The sequence below is a fragment of the Ochlerotatus camptorhynchus genome, unplaced genomic scaffold, assembly GCF_037179485.1.
Source record: "Ochlerotatus camptorhynchus isolate MF236.1 unplaced genomic scaffold, CSIRO-AGI_Acam_v1.1 ptg000116l, whole genome shotgun sequence".
NCBI classification, from domain to species: Eukaryota; Metazoa; Arthropoda; class Insecta; order Diptera; family Culicidae; genus Ochlerotatus; species Ochlerotatus camptorhynchus.
The window spans coordinates 1,304,212-1,319,463 of NW_027040606.1; the positions used below are offsets into that span (position 1 = coordinate 1,304,212).

A 15,252-nucleotide genomic window follows, 5' to 3' on the forward strand; every position below is an offset into this window, starting at 1 on the left:
GTATAATCCTCGACAATACTTCCATTTACACGTGACCTAGGATTTACACGTTTAAGCTTCGGCAGTGCCAGGACTATATCCATGGAAACGACTTTCAGCCAACCCTTTACTAATTCAAGGCTTTTGCTACAATTTCCACGTATTAGTCATTTATACCTGTATTCCGCGCGCGAGGCTCAAACCATTGTAGACTACTCAAAGCTATTTTTACTATTCCAGACCAACCATTTCGTTAATTTTCTTTAATTTTCTATACATCGATCTTCAAAGCCATTCATCGTGTGTAGAGGGCTTTAGGTTCAGTTGGTTGATTCTACTCATATTTGGGTTGTTTTTAAATAGCGTGTAACAAAAGCTTTCGATCGATGACAATGTCAACAAGGATCGATGATAAAAATGATGTTCAAAACAAAACAGACCTGCATGTTTTGGCTTCGTTCGTGAATCGTGATCAATGTTCGTTTCACTGGTTTCACTCGTTTCACTGCACATGCAGATAATGTTTAGTTTATTTTTGTTTTTAGAGACTTCCATTGCAGAAAAGCGTTTGAAATTAATTTAGATTAAATTGCGTCTAACTATTTCCCACCAGAGGAAAAATGAACAAACTGGACGTGGAGAAAACATGTCGCCTATGTTGCGAGAAAAAGAGTCGTATGCGTTCCCTGTTTGAGCAACGCCGTGAATATCCACTCTCCTTGCGGCAGATAATTTTCGATGTTTCACGGCTAGAGGTAAGTGTAAATCTCCCTCCGAAACAAAATGTAATTACTAATGGCCAATGACTTGATACGCTGATTTCCCGTGAGAGAACTTAAACCAATGCCGGTATGAATGGGGAGAAATCGGTGCTCGAAGTCATTGTATAAACAGACTAAAACGAATCTTATGCTATGTTCAAACTACAAAGTTGTAACATGTTACAACTCCATAGTGCGAACATAGCATTAAACGCTGGCCATACTGAGCAGTTATAATATGTTATAAGCCTAACTGATGCCATTTTTTCCTGTCCATAATTATTATGACTTGTTATGTCTATAGTCTGAGCGTGGTAAATTATACAAAAAACGGAAATTGCTGTAACGATGAAGTTGTTTTTTTTTTTTGTAAAGGTCGATCCCGATGATAGAATGCCTCAAAAGATTTGCACTTGGTGTGTCACCACACTGCTGAAGATACACACAACTATCGAGAACTACCGGGCAAACGATTTGAAGCTTAGACAGCAACTGGTCGGAACACTGCAGATCGAAATTAAACAGGAAGAAGAAGAAGAGGTAGACATGGAAATGCTGGAGAAGGCATTTACGCAGGAATTGTTAGTGTAGTACAGTCTGTTATACTTTCGTTGTATATTTTAACGCTGATTTTGTTTTTTAGGGAAGTTGGCGTTTATTCAAAACAACAACCGTCTGATGCGTTGCTACCGGGCTGCTAAATTTATGAACTCACTACTTCCCAAGGTGCGGATTGCTATTTCCCCCACCTGAATAGCAACCCCCGGTACGCAAGTAGCGTTATGGTAGAGGTTGGTAAATGTGCCTTATTTACTCATTGATACGGTTGCTCTAATGAGCCAATTTTAAAATCGTTAAGGCCCAAACGCAATGTGGAAATGGAAAGCTTGACAGTTGCTACTAATTACACCAAGAAGCCTCGCAAGAAGCCTAACCGATATAAATTTGGTTCTAACTAGTTTTCAATCCGACAAGTAGGCTTACTCAGATCGGGGTTTATTCGCTGCCACTGCCGTTCCACTTCCGCTGTCATTGCGCTTGGGCCTTTAGTTTCCACCGGTATACCGGCACTCAGATCATAACCAAATTCGTTCAAATTTGGTACAGTTGTTGGGGACCTCAATACAGATCGCAAGAGCAGTGGGAGTAGGGGGTTGTAAAGTTTACCCACCCTACACACTTAATCTAGCTCGGTAAAATCTCCTAGAACCGATTACCTCGGCATTTACTTTGGCTGATATCTCTGCAAAATATCTGTTTGTTAGCTGATATCTCAGCAAAATGTTATTTGTTAGCTGAGTCTCGGCAATTGTTTCACTGAATTTCAGTAAAATAAATTGCAGAACTGCTCGGCTGTTGGAATCTAGGCGAAACAAAATTAAGTGTGTAATGGATATACCTCTAGTGCTTTTGGGTTCCTGCACTATAGTGCCGAGATGAGTGAAAAGAACTTACTTTTAAGTACTTTTGACGTAGGACTACGCTGCCGGTGGACGCATAACTGTCCCATGTTACATTTCGTCACTTTTGAGATTTTGATGCTAATCGTCATATTTTGATGCATATTTTTCGAATATCACATAAAAACATACTGTTTATTCTACAAAAGCTCGAAAAAATGTGAAGTCATTTTGTCCCATTGAGAAAATGGACGCATATTTGTCCCATTGAGAAAATAGACGCATATTTGTCCCACTACACCAATTCCAACTAAATATAAAAAAATGTTTAACAAATTTAAAGCTTGTTAGCCAAATAATATATTGTAAGCACATTACAAGTCCCAAACGATTACCTGAAAGGTAAAAATATCCTACAGTCAACTTTCCCTAACCCGATGTTGAAGGGATCATAAAATCAGAATTGTCATCTCCTCTTCTATGGCGAACATAATTCGCTTTCTGCTAAGTGCTTATTTGTACATCTTCGTGACATAAAATCTCGTATTGAAAAGCTATGGATGGAACAAAGTGATGCGATTTATTTGAAGTATAAAAAATTCATACAACGGTTAATCTTACATTACTATTCAGATGTTTGTTGCTTTGTCGGAAGGTCAATAAAAAAAGGTTTTTCTTCTTCGGTAATAACAGGTACAACAACCGCCAACAGGGAAGCCTTCCTATCCGCTTCAATTCCTCGAGGAGACTTTTGCCAGCGTACATTAGCTTCAAGAGAGAACGTATCCTTTTCGATCAACCGGAGTTGCTTCTTGGAAAACAGTTTGCAGTATACGAGGTCCTCGCTGTTGATGTTGCTTGCGTATCCAAGTTCATAACGTCCCTTTTGAAATACCACTTTTCGCATGGTGTCCACGTATGGGCGGGGCTTGCACAAGTTCAACGTGTACTGTGAGACAGTTAGCTCAGCTTGGAAGAAGTCAGCCACTTCCATGTCAAGTACGTCAACATTTTTCTTGGCACAACCAACCACAGATTTGAAGTGTTCAAAGGTTACGACTCGTTCGTGACGCATTTTGTTTTCGACCGCTCCGTGAAATGAATCGGCGGCCATAAAGGTGTGGCCAGATTCGAAAAATTTAAACAGTATTTGGTCAACCTGAATATCATTACTGTTTATCAAGAGGATGATGTGTTGGAACAAATTCCAATTCTTGTTCTGTGATGAACAATTGTCCAACCAAAACGTAATCTTCTTCAGGTGTGCGTACTTCTTAATTACTTTGTAAAAGCAACTGAGCATGTCGTTGGCTGTGCGGCCACTGATCGACTCGGGCCAAATACACGCAGACACCGGAAATGATCGTGCATATGCGCCGACTGGGGCAAAGGTCTCGTTAAAGACCAAAAGCCTTGATGAAAAGATAACACTCTTGAATCCATCCAGTCGAGGAAGTTGAATGACCTAGAAAACATATGCATATCTTACAAATAATGTCACATACCATAATGTAATTCCAATCACTTACTTTTTGTAGATCTACTGAAAATACCACCTCGTTTGGTGATGTTGAGTCGCCATCTGCACGATATGCCATTCGCGATTCGGAAGCACGCTTGATATGAAGTTCGTGCTCCGAGCAGCAGGTACAATCCTTTGCTTCCGAATGCTCAGCGACTTTCTTATGCAGTTCTGCAGCAACACACGTCTCGCATTGCTCATGCCCAAGCCGTACAAATGATATATTGCATTGTCTTACAACCTTGCAATACAGCGAATAACTTACTTTGACATCCTGCGTGGCTTCATAGTTCTTGTGCAGAGACTTCTCAGTCAAATCGGAAGGCAAATACAGGCGGTTCGGAGCATGCGCTCTCCGATAATGGGAGATTGATGGACCATAGCCAAAAACGTGTTCCTTGATGGCCTCGCGTGCATGCTTATTTCTACTATATTTCCCACTGTCGGCCAATGGATGATCTTGATGTTTCTTCGTTCGAAGATGGTTGATCAGATACCTTCTGTCGGAAAACTCACGGGCACAGATTGGACATTTGTGTGCTTTGCCACGTTCGTGCTCCAACACATGGATTTCAAACCTTTGCTTATGTTTAAACACCATATCACAGATCTTGCAACGAAACTCGCTTGGAAAATGTACCGTAGATAGATGAGTTCCCATTGCTTTGGAAACCATACCACAGAGATTGCATTGCTTTAGTTTAGCACCTGGCTTATTAACTACTCCCTCGACAATGGTGTAGTACTCTTTCCAATCCTTCGTAGCCACGTAATTCGGATTTTCTACATGCTTTTTCTCGTGGTAGCGATGCGTTAGCTCCGAACTAAATGTCCTTGAACAGTAGCTACATTTGAACACCTGGTTCGAATGATACGTTTTAATATGAATCTGGACACTATCTAACGATCCAAGTTTCTTCTTACAGATGTTGCATTCATATTTTTTTAATTTTTCGTGCCGGCGTTGGATGTGTAATCGAAGTTTGTGCCGTTCCTTGAAAATTTTACCACAAATCTCGCAGCTCGTCGCAGTGGTATGTAGCTTCACGTGATGTAAAAGTGAAACCTTGGAAGGATACTCTTGTCCACAGTATTCGCACGTCCATGGACACTGGACATCACCGTCCTGGTGGTACATCTGCACGTGAAGTGTGACGTTATTTTTGCTGGTGTACCGCTTGTCACAATGTGGACATTTCACCGGATTCAAATGTTGTCGTATATGCGCGTTCAGTCTTTGAACAGTTTTAATAACAACCGTCTGCATTACACAATCCGGACAAGTGTAAGGCAATTGGCCTTCATGGCTACTGGTAAGATGAGCAATCAGGGCTTCGGACGATCCGTGTGACTCGCTTTTGCAAATGTAACATTTGTAATCGTGCAATCGAGGGCGATTTGGATCGTTAACTTTCGTGCGGGGACGTCCAGTTTTCCGCATACCTTTTGCATCCTTCTCTTGTTTTGTTCTACGACGATATTTCTTCACCGGTGGCTCTTTATCTTCAGCATCCTGTTCCGTTGGCGTCCCCTCATCGTCATCTGCGACTGTTTCTTTTTCGTGTTCTGTATCAGAAAGATCCAGCTTCGTACCAACGCTTTCATCCATTTCATAAGTAACTTCGCTTTCCTCGTGCAGTTCCGAGTCATTAATGTCTCGGTAGTGTAGTGTCTGATCCGGTAGTGTAAAAAACGGAATTTACTGTAACGTTAACGTTGCGTTTTTTTTTGTAAAGGTCGATCCCGATGATAGAATGCCCCAAAAGATTTGCACATGGTGTGTCACCACACTGCTGAAAATACACACAACTATCGAGAACTACCGAGCAAACGATTTGAAGCTTAGACAGCAACTGGTCGGAACACTGCAGATCGAAATTAAACAGGAAGAAGAAGAAGAGGTAGACATGGAAATGCTGGAGAAGGCATTTACGCAGGAATTGTTAGTGTAGTACAGTCTGTTATACTTTCGTTGTATATTTTAACGCTGATTTTGTTTTTTAGGGAAGTTGGTGAAATTTGCATTAAACAGGAAGCTGTGGAGGACAAATATCTTGACTCGGAACTGCACGAGGAAAGCGAAGTTACTTATGAAATGGATGAAAGCGTTGGTACGAAGCTGGATCTTTCTGATACAGAACACGAAAAAGAAACAGTCGCAGATGACGATGAGTGGAAGCCAACGGAACAGGATGCTGAAGATAAGGAGCCACCGGTGAAGAAATATCGTCGTAGAACAAAGCAAGAGAAGGATGCAAAAGGTATGCGGAAAACTGGACGTCCCCGCACGAAAGCTAAAGATCTAAATCGCCCTCGATTGCACGATTACAAATGTTACATTTGCAAAAGCGAGTCACACGGATCGTCCGAAGCCCTGATTGCTCATCTTACCAGTAGCCATGAAGATCAATTGCCTTACACTTGTCCGGATTGTGTAATGCAGACGGTTGTTATTAAAACTGTTCAAAGACTGAACGCGCATATACGACAACATTTGAATCCGGTGAAATGTCCACATTGTGACAAGAGGTACAGCTGCAAAAATGGCGTCAATCTTCACGTGCAGAGGTACCACCAGGACGGTGATGTTCAGTGCCCATCGACGTGCGAATACTGTGGGGAAGTGTATCCTTCCAAGGTTTCACTTTTACATCACATGAAAATACACACCACTGCTGTTAGCTGCGAGATTTGTGGTAAACTTTTCAAGGACCGGCCGAAACTTCGATTACACATCCAAGGCCGGCACGAAAAATTAAAAAAATATGAATGTAACATTTGTAAGAAGAAACTTGGATCATTGGACACTGTGCAAATTCACATGAAAACGTATCATTTGAACCGAGTGTTCAAATGTAGTTACTGCCCTAAGACATATGCCTCGGAACTAACACACCGATACCACGAGAAGAAGCATGTAGAAAATCCTGAATATGTAAGTAAAAAGGATTGGAAAAAGTATTACACAGTTGTAGAGGGAGAATCAAATAAGCCAGGCGAAAAACTAAAAAAATGCAATCTCTGTGGGATAATTTCCAAAGCAATGGGATCCCATCTATCTACAATACATTTTCCGCCTGAGTTCCGTTGTACTATCTGCGACATGACTTTTAAAAAGAAGCAAAGGTATGAAATCCATGTATTGGAACATGAAAATGGCAAAGCGCTTCAATGTCCGATTTGTAGCCGTGAATTTTCCGACAGGAAAAATCTCATTGCCCATCTTCGAACGAAGCAACACCGAGATCATCCCCTGGCTAAGTCACTGGATTGGCTAGGTCTTAGTGTCGCTAAGTCGAAGCCAAGGAAACCAAAGGCAGCAAATTGCGATGAACCACGGGAGCAGGATCTTATCGTAGAAGAATATGGACTAGATGATTCTCTGTGAGCTGTGTCGATTAACTTTAATTTTATTAACTTGATAAGTTGTATTAAGATTCGTAAACATTCTTTCAAGAGCAAATAACATTCGCACCGATCCGAGAAAAATAAAGTTTTGTATTGATGACCGAAAAGTTATTCCTATTTCCAATTTAACACATATAATCTCATAGTGATAGCAGTGCTTAACATATTAAGCAGGGTTTTAATCATACAAAGCAGATCGCTAGCTTTCATGCTAAAAAATACGTCGTTTTAGGACCACCGAAATCATCTTAGCAACTAACAGTTAGATTTATTCACTTTAATGACAAAGCGAAACGACGAACGTACACTTTTCACGGATTTCTCTGCGCTGTTACTTAAGACAAACGGCATCTGATGATGATGATGATGGTCCCACCTCTTACCCCTACAAAGGTTTGAGCTGGACGAGTTATCTTTAAAATAATTAAATATAAACATTTAAACCAGGTTTGCAAACAAAATCGAGCTGGTTACAATTACAGATATAAATGTCCAGTTAAATATGCTTTTAGGCATCAACTAAAAACATTCAAAGGTGTAACTAGTTATCAAGTGTCCAGGTATAATCCTCGACAATACTTCCATTTACACGTGACCTAGGATTTACACGTTTAAGCTTCGGCAGTGCCAGGACTATATCCATGGAAACGACTTTCAGCCAACCCTTTACTAATTCAAGGCTTTTGCTACAATTTCCACGTATTAGTCATTTATACCTGTATTCCGCGCGCGAGGCTCAAACCATTGTAGACTACTCAAAGCTATTTTTACTATTCCAGACCAACCATTTCGTTAATTTTCTTTAATTTTCTATACATCGATCTTCAAAGCCATTCATCGTGTGTAGAGGGCTTTAGGTTCAGTTGGTTGATTCTACTCATATTTGGGTTGTTTTTAAATAGCGTGTAACAAAAGCTTTCGATCGATGACAATGTCAACAAGGATCGATGATAAAAATGATGTTCAAAACAAAACAGACCTGCATGTTTTGGCTTCGTTCGTGAATCGTGATCAATGTTCGTTTCACTGGTTTCACTCGTTTCACTGCACATGCAGATAATGTTTAGTTTATTTTTGTTTTTAGAGACTTCCATTGCAGAAAAGCGTTTGAAATTAATTTAGATTAAATTGCGTCTAACTATTTCCCACCAGAGGAAAAATGAACAAACTGGACGTGGAGAAAACATGTCGCCTATGTTGCGAGAAAAAGAGTCGTATGCGTTCCCTGTTTGAGCAACGCCGTGAATATCCACTCTCCTTGCGGCAGATAATTTTCGATGTTTCACGGCTAGAGGTAAGTGTAAATCTCCCTCCGAAACAAAATGTAATTACTAATGGCCAATGACTTGATACGCTGATTTCCCGTGAGAGAACTTAAACCAATGCCGGTATGAATGGGGAGAAATCGGTGCTCGAAGTCATTGTATAAACAGACTAAAACGAATCTTATGCTATGTTCAAACTACAAAGTTGTAACATGTTACAACTCCATAGTGCGAACATAGCATTAAACGCTGGCCATACTGAGCAGTTATAATATGTTATAAGCCTAACTGATGCCATTTTTTCCTGTCCATAATTATTATGACTTGTTATGTCTATAGTCTGAGCGTGGTAAATTATACAAAAAACGGAAATTGCTGTAACGATGAAGTTGTTTTTTTTTTTGTAAAGGTCGATCCCGATGATAGAATGCCTCAAAAGATTTGCACTTGGTGTGTCACCACACTGCTGAAGATACACACAACTATCGAGAACTACCGGGCAAACGATTTGAAGCTTAGACAGCAACTGGTCGGAACACTGCAGATCGAAATTAAACAGGAAGAAGAAGAAGAGGTAGACATGGAAATGCTGGAGAAGGCATTTACGCAGGAATTGTTAGTGTAGTACAGTCTGTTATACTTTCGTTGTATATTTTAACGCTGATTTTGTTTTTTAGGGAAGTTGGTGAAATTTGCATTAAACAGGAAGCTGTGGAGGACAAATATCTTGACTCGGAACTGCACGAGGAAAGCGAAGTTACTTATGAAATGGATGAAAGCGTTGGTACGAAGCTGGATCTTTCTGATACAGAACACGAAAAAGAAACAGTCGCAGATGACGATGAGGGGACGCCAACGGAACAGGATGCTGAAGATAAAGAGCCACCGGTGAAGAAATATCGTCGTAGAACAAAACAAGAGAAGGATGCAAAAGGTATGCGGAAAACTGGACGTCCCCGCACGAAAGTTAACGATCCAAATCGCCCTCGATTGCACGATTACAAATGTTACATTTGCAAAAGCGAGTCACACGGATCGTCCGAAGCCCTGATTGCTCATCTTACCAGTAGCCATGAAGGCCAATTGCCTTACACTTGTCCGGATTGTGTAATGCAGACGGTTGTTATTAAAACTGTTCAAAGACTGAACGCGCATATACGACAACATTTGAATCCGGTGAAATGTCCACATTGTGACAAGCGGTACACCAGCAAAAATAACGTCACACTTCACGTGCAGATGTACCACCAGGACGGTGATGTCCAGTGTCCATGGACGTGCGAATACTGTGGACAAGAGTATCCTTCCAAGGTTTCACTTTTACATCACGTGAAGCTACATACCACTGCGACGAGCTGCGAGATTTGTGGTAAAATTTTCAAGGAACGGCACAAACTTCGATTACACATCCAACGCCGGCACGAAAAATTAAAAAAATATGAATGCAACATCTGTAAGAAGAAACTTGGATCGTTAGATAGTGTCCAGATTCATATTAAAACGTATCATTCGAACCAGGTGTTCAAATGTAGCTACTGTTCAAGGACATTTAGTTCGGAGCTAACGCATCGCTACCACGAGAAAAAGCATGTAGAAAATCCGAATTACGTGGCTACGAAGGATTGGAAAGAGTACTACACCATTGTCGAGGGAGTAGTTAATAAGCCAGGTGCTAAACTAAAGCAATGCAATCTCTGTGGTATGGTTTCCAAAGCAATGGGAACTCATCTATCTACGGTACATTTTCCAAGCGAGTTTCGTTGCAAGATCTGTGATATGGTGTTTAAACATAAGCAAAGGTTTGAAATCCATGTGTTGGAGCACGAACGTGGCAAAGCACACAAATGTCCAATCTGTGCCCGTGAGTTTTCCGACAGAAGGTATCTGATCAACCATCTTCGAACGAAGAAACATCAAGATCATCCATTGGCTCAGTCACTTGATTGGCTAGAGATTAGTGCCCCACAGTCGAAGCCAAACAAACTAAAGGAAGTAAATTGCGATGAAGCACAGGAGCAGGATCTTATCGTAAAAGATTATGAACTCGATGATTCTCTGTGAGCTGTCGTGTTTCTTTCTTTTTAAATGCTATACCTATATAAAATTTAATAAACTTTCTTCGTTTATTTCAATGACTTGCGTTTAAGTGCCATGAGAATCAAATTACATTGAAACCGATCTCCTGTTTCCATCCACCCCTTCTTTCACTATTTTACTCACGAGTGAGTAAACTTGAGGAATACCTATAGCCTATTTTGGCATCAGATGCATTGGAAATGTAAGTGAAGATCGAAGTATGCTTTAGCCGCGAGCGGACGTGCTTATTTTTCGCTGTCATTTTTTCTCGCACGTTTCGTGCCCCGGATGGGCAGAAGGCCGGAAATGGATCGGAAACGCCACGCCGTGCCGCCCCCAGTCAGGACTCGCACAGCCGTCTGTTCGGCGAAGAACCACATCAAGAGCAATCTGCCCATCGGATGTGACGCTAAGGATTCGGGAAAACCCAACGGCCACAGCAATGGCTCCAGCAAGACATCATCGTCGAATGGACATCATCAGAATGGAAACGGAGTCGATCATACCAACGGCCATAGCAGCAATGTGAGCAACGGTAACACTGCCAATGGACACAGCAACGGTACTTCCACATCATCAGCGCCATCCCAGAATAAACAATCTCACAGCATTCCAGGTGGTGCGAACATGATGATGAAGAAGAAGAAGAAGAAGATGGCTTTATCACAGAGCCTAGTCTCGGAACGAGTGTATTGTTGATGGACCTGGTCTACGATTCAAGATTGGTTTCTGTGATGATAAGTATCACAAAAAAGGTAAAATAAGTAGCACGATCTTCATCGAAATGTAAGTATTATTGACAATAATCATAACAGTTGATCGTATATGCATTGAAATACATAATATATATTATATAACAGGGAAGGTGGTAAACCACTATCATCATCATCATCATCATCATCATCAGATGCATTGGAAATGTAAGTAAAAGGAAACTTTTTATGCCGTGCATTAGCTTCAACTACCATAAAAGCTATATATATTCATTTATGTATACACCAACAGGCTAATTTAAGACACAATGATGCTTCAATTGACCGATATTGTTAGGTTTACAACACATCACAACATTATAGAGGTACAGCATCAATTTAGCATACAATAATGTTTCATTTCATTTTATGATGTACAAGAGGGTCAGGGGCCAGTCGCTTGGAACTTTTAAACTTCGTGAAAGTTAAGTTTGCACTACAAACTAGACGTCGGGGTGAATGCCGTGTATTGGCTGAAACCTTGGACGAATTTAAATGTATTCTCAAGTATCTTACTGAGAAACAGCACAAATGTTTTACTTACGACATCAAAACTGAACGTGTATTCAAGGTTGTCATGAAAGGACTGCCCAGTGATGAATCCCTGGATCAGATCAAAGATGAACTGGCAAAATTACTTGGAGTCGTGCCACTCCAAGTAATCAAAATGAAAATGAAATCCCGTCCTGGCGATTCGCGCAACGGGATTTCTAATGATTTTTATTTAGTTCACTTCAAGTCTAGTGAACTAAACAACCTTAAGGCCTTAGAAAAAGCTAGCCTTATGCTCCATGTTCGAGTGAAGTGGGAACACTTCAGGAAGACTGGAAGAAATGTCCAAAACCTCACCCAGTGCAGTAAGTGCCAGGGATGGGGTCACGGAACTAAAAATTGCTACATGCCAGCTAAATGCATGAATTGTGGTGATTCCTCTCACGCAAAGGACGACTGTCCTGTGAAGGAAGATCCTAAGAAATTTAAATGTTCAAATTGTGGTGAAAACCACAAATCCAATTTTTGGGAATGTAAGACTCGCAAAGCAATTCTACAATCTCGTTCTAAGCGCTCCACGTTTCCGACCAGGTACAAATTACTCTGCTGTTAACAACGGTCAGTGAGGAACAAATTCTACATTCGCACCCCTGCTTCAAATTTTTCATCTATACCTACTCCCCTCGCTGCTAACAATGTTCAGCGAGTAAATGGGATTGTGCTACATTTCCCCGAATGTCGTTTCCCCGAATGTCACTTCCCCGAACGCCATTTCCCAGAACGCCATTTCCCCGAATACCCATTTCCCCGAATGTGCCATTTCCCCGAATGCCACATCCCCGAAAAAAAAGTTAGGAAATTTCCAACCGTTATTGCTGGCAATTTTCTTAGGGGTACTGGGGGTAAGACGGACAGTGGGGGTAAGACGGACAGTTGCTTGTTTGCATGTTAATCTTTTGATTTTTTGAAAAATTATCACACCCACCCTTCATTCACAACATTGAATGCCTTTCGAGACACCCTGCTATGTGCAGGAACTGTCAAATGTAAAAATATAAACAAAAACAAATCTAGCTTGCTCGCGCAACGCAGCGATGTTAATTTCGGTGTTGAATTTTTAAGGTTTTTCTGCTTATAAACAGTCAAATACATAAAAAACGTGTTGTCATTCTGTTCCTGGTTCAATTCCGGTTGTTTTGTTGGATGAAGTAAGTAGGTAAATTTTGTTATCTGGAGTGCGTGCACTGGCACTTTCATAAATAACTTACCAGTGGGGTGATTCGGACAGTCTCTCCCGGGGCAAGACGAACAGTGCTGATATCTTATAATACGCAGTTTATATTACAGTGGTTTAATTTTTTTATAGATGCCGCGTGTATACAAGCGTAAAACAAGCCGGAAGTCCTGGACAGAAGCGCAATTAGCTACAGCTAGGCATGCCATCGATTGTGGCATGTCCGTGTATGGAGCTTCTGCGAAGTATCAGATTCCACAAAGTACTCTCATCCGGCGGATCGCCTCACCAGATGTGCCCAAGAAGATGGGACCGAAATCTACTGTTTTCACGCTTGAGCAAGAACAGGAACTTGTTCGGCACCTGCATGATCTGGAATCGCGGTTCTACGGAATTAATATGACGGACGTGCAGAAGCTCGCGTATGAGTTGGCGGAAAAGAATGGGATACCCCATTCGTTCAACAGAAAGAAGCAGCTAGCGGGACGAGACTGGCTTCACGGATTTTTAAAGCGGAATCCAACTCTATCCTTCCGCAAACCGGAAGCGACATCTACGGCACGTGCCAGAGGGTTCAATAAACCCTCTGTGAATGATTTTTTTGATATGCTGGAAGCAACATTGACCGACAAAGGGTTCCCGCCTTCGCGTATATACAACGCAGATGAAACCGGGATCAGTACCGTAAGCTCTTTTACAATTTTCTTATAATTGAAACTTACACTTACTGTAATATTTTAGGTCCCTGCCAAGAAACAAAATAGCAGCAAAAAAGGGGAAGAAGCAGGTGGGTTCCATCACGTCGGCAGATAGAGGAGACACGACATCAGTAGTTATGTGCATGTCTGCGGCTGGTCATCACCTGCCACCCTACGTTATATTTGCTAGGGCACGGATGCACGAATCGTTAAAAAAGGGAGCGCCAAGTGGAACCAAGTTCTCTTGTAACCCTTCTGGATACATGACCGCAGATATCTTCCTGGATTGGTTTGAGCACTTCCTGGAAAATGTGCACCCAACTGTGAGCAATCCCGTTCTTTTGATCATAGACGGTCATAGTTCGCATACGAAGAACTTGGCGTTCGCAGAAAGAGCTCGAGCGAATTTTGTAACAGTGTTGGTTTTACCACCACACTGCAGCAATAAAATGCAGCCACTCGACATCTCTTTCATGGGGCCGTTTAAAATCCACTACGCGAGTGCAGCAGAAGCCTTCATGCGGAAATATCCGGGACGTAACATCGGTCAATATGACGTAGCCGAATTGATGGGCACTGCGTTTGTAAAAGCCACCACTACAAGCGTGGCCATCAACGGTTTCAAAAAGTCCGGAATATGGGTACGGCCAGGGTAGACGCGATTCGCGACGCGACGCGACCAATTCAAAAGAATCTTATTATTTATTATTATTCCTTGCGTGAGTCGCATCGCATCGCGTCGCGTGTCGCGTCTACCCTGGCCACGGCCTATGGCCGGCAGATCGAACAGTATTTCCAGACGAAGCCTTCGCGCCATCCGAAGTGACCGACCAGCCTGAAGCAACTGATTCAACGGATGTGCAACATTGTGGTACGCCTATGCAAAACTCGACTATCGTCGTGTTGAACGACTCGGCCGAAGAACAACCATATGCAGTTGGTACTTCTTCAGGTAATCCCGAAAACAGAAATAACGCCCTGAGTCAAGTTTCTGAAACTCCTCCGAAATCTTCGTTCGAGGTGTCACCGTCGCAGATTCGTCCGCTACCAAAAATGGCAGTACCGAGAGCATCAAAGAGAAAACGCAAATCAGAAAAAGCGGTAGAAATCACTTCTGGACATTATCGCCAAGGTCTAGCAACAGCTGAGGCTTTGAAGGAAATTAAATCAATCAAAAAGGGCCAGAAACAATCGTCTACTAAACGTCAAAAAGTGGACAGCCATCCTGAAGATGTTCTATGCGAACTATGTGGATTTTGTTTTTCTGGATCAGTTGAAGGGCAAGGCTGGAACAAATGCCTGAAGTGCTTGAAGTGGTTCCATGCTCAATGCTACAGTAAGGTTGATACTATTTGTCCCTCCTGCACCTAAACAAGTTCATAAGGTTCCTTTTTAGTATGTTATTGTTATATTTACATGACATGTACATACAATGTGAAAATTAATCCATTATACCTGTACCTAAGCATTTAACTTTATCGCTATTTTTAGAGCACTACCGTTCTGTAATGTCATAAGAATAATTACTGTAAGGAGAGCAATAAACACCATCATCGTAAAAACCATCTTTCTTTAAATATGTCACATTCAGAGAATGCATTGCATAATTTTTAAAATAGAGAAAAATTAAATTTACAAGACTGTCCATTTTACCCCCGCCACCTG

General features: G+C 41.6%; 3 protein-coding genes across 4 annotated transcripts; 2 read left to right on the forward strand and 1 right to left on the reverse strand.

Moving 5' to 3' along the window:
• Positions 1-433: 433 nt before the first annotated feature.
• LOC135699798 (zinc finger protein 836-like) lies at positions 434-7,313 on the forward strand. 2 transcript variants are annotated; one of them, XM_065220144.1, is made up of 3 exons: positions 434-734; positions 1,116-1,321; positions 5,667-7,312. In XM_065220144.1, the coding sequence occupies exons 1-3, from the start codon at positions 600-602 to the stop codon at positions 7,048-7,050; spliced, it is 1,725 nt and encodes a 574-aa protein (XP_065076216.1). In that variant the 5' UTR covers positions 434-599; the 3' UTR covers positions 7,051-7,312. The 2 variants fall into 2 exon arrangements, with proteins under 2 accessions (XP_065076216.1, XP_065076215.1); XM_065220143.1 differs by lacking the exons at positions 434-734; positions 1,116-1,321 and adding an exon at positions 5,404-5,604 and having other exon boundaries at positions 5,667-7,313.
• LOC135699810 (zinc finger protein OZF-like) lies at positions 2,515-5,302 on the reverse strand. The gene is made up of 2 exons (XM_065220156.1): positions 3,928-5,302; positions 2,515-2,535 (listed from the first exon to the last, which is right to left on the reverse strand). The coding sequence occupies exons 1-2, from the start codon at positions 5,269-5,271 to the stop codon at positions 2,515-2,517; spliced, it is 1,365 nt and encodes a 454-aa protein (XP_065076228.1). The 5' UTR covers positions 5,272-5,302.
• A 750-nt stretch (positions 7,314-8,063) lies between the features above and the next one.
• Positions 8,064-10,396, forward strand: LOC135699815 (zinc finger protein 563-like). Its single transcript, XM_065220159.1, has 3 exons — positions 8,064-8,364; positions 8,745-8,950; positions 9,013-10,396. The coding sequence occupies exons 1-3, from the start codon at positions 8,230-8,232 to the stop codon at positions 10,394-10,396; spliced, it is 1,725 nt and encodes a 574-aa protein (XP_065076231.1). The 5' UTR covers positions 8,064-8,229.
• Positions 10,397-15,252: the final 4,856 nt, after the last annotated feature.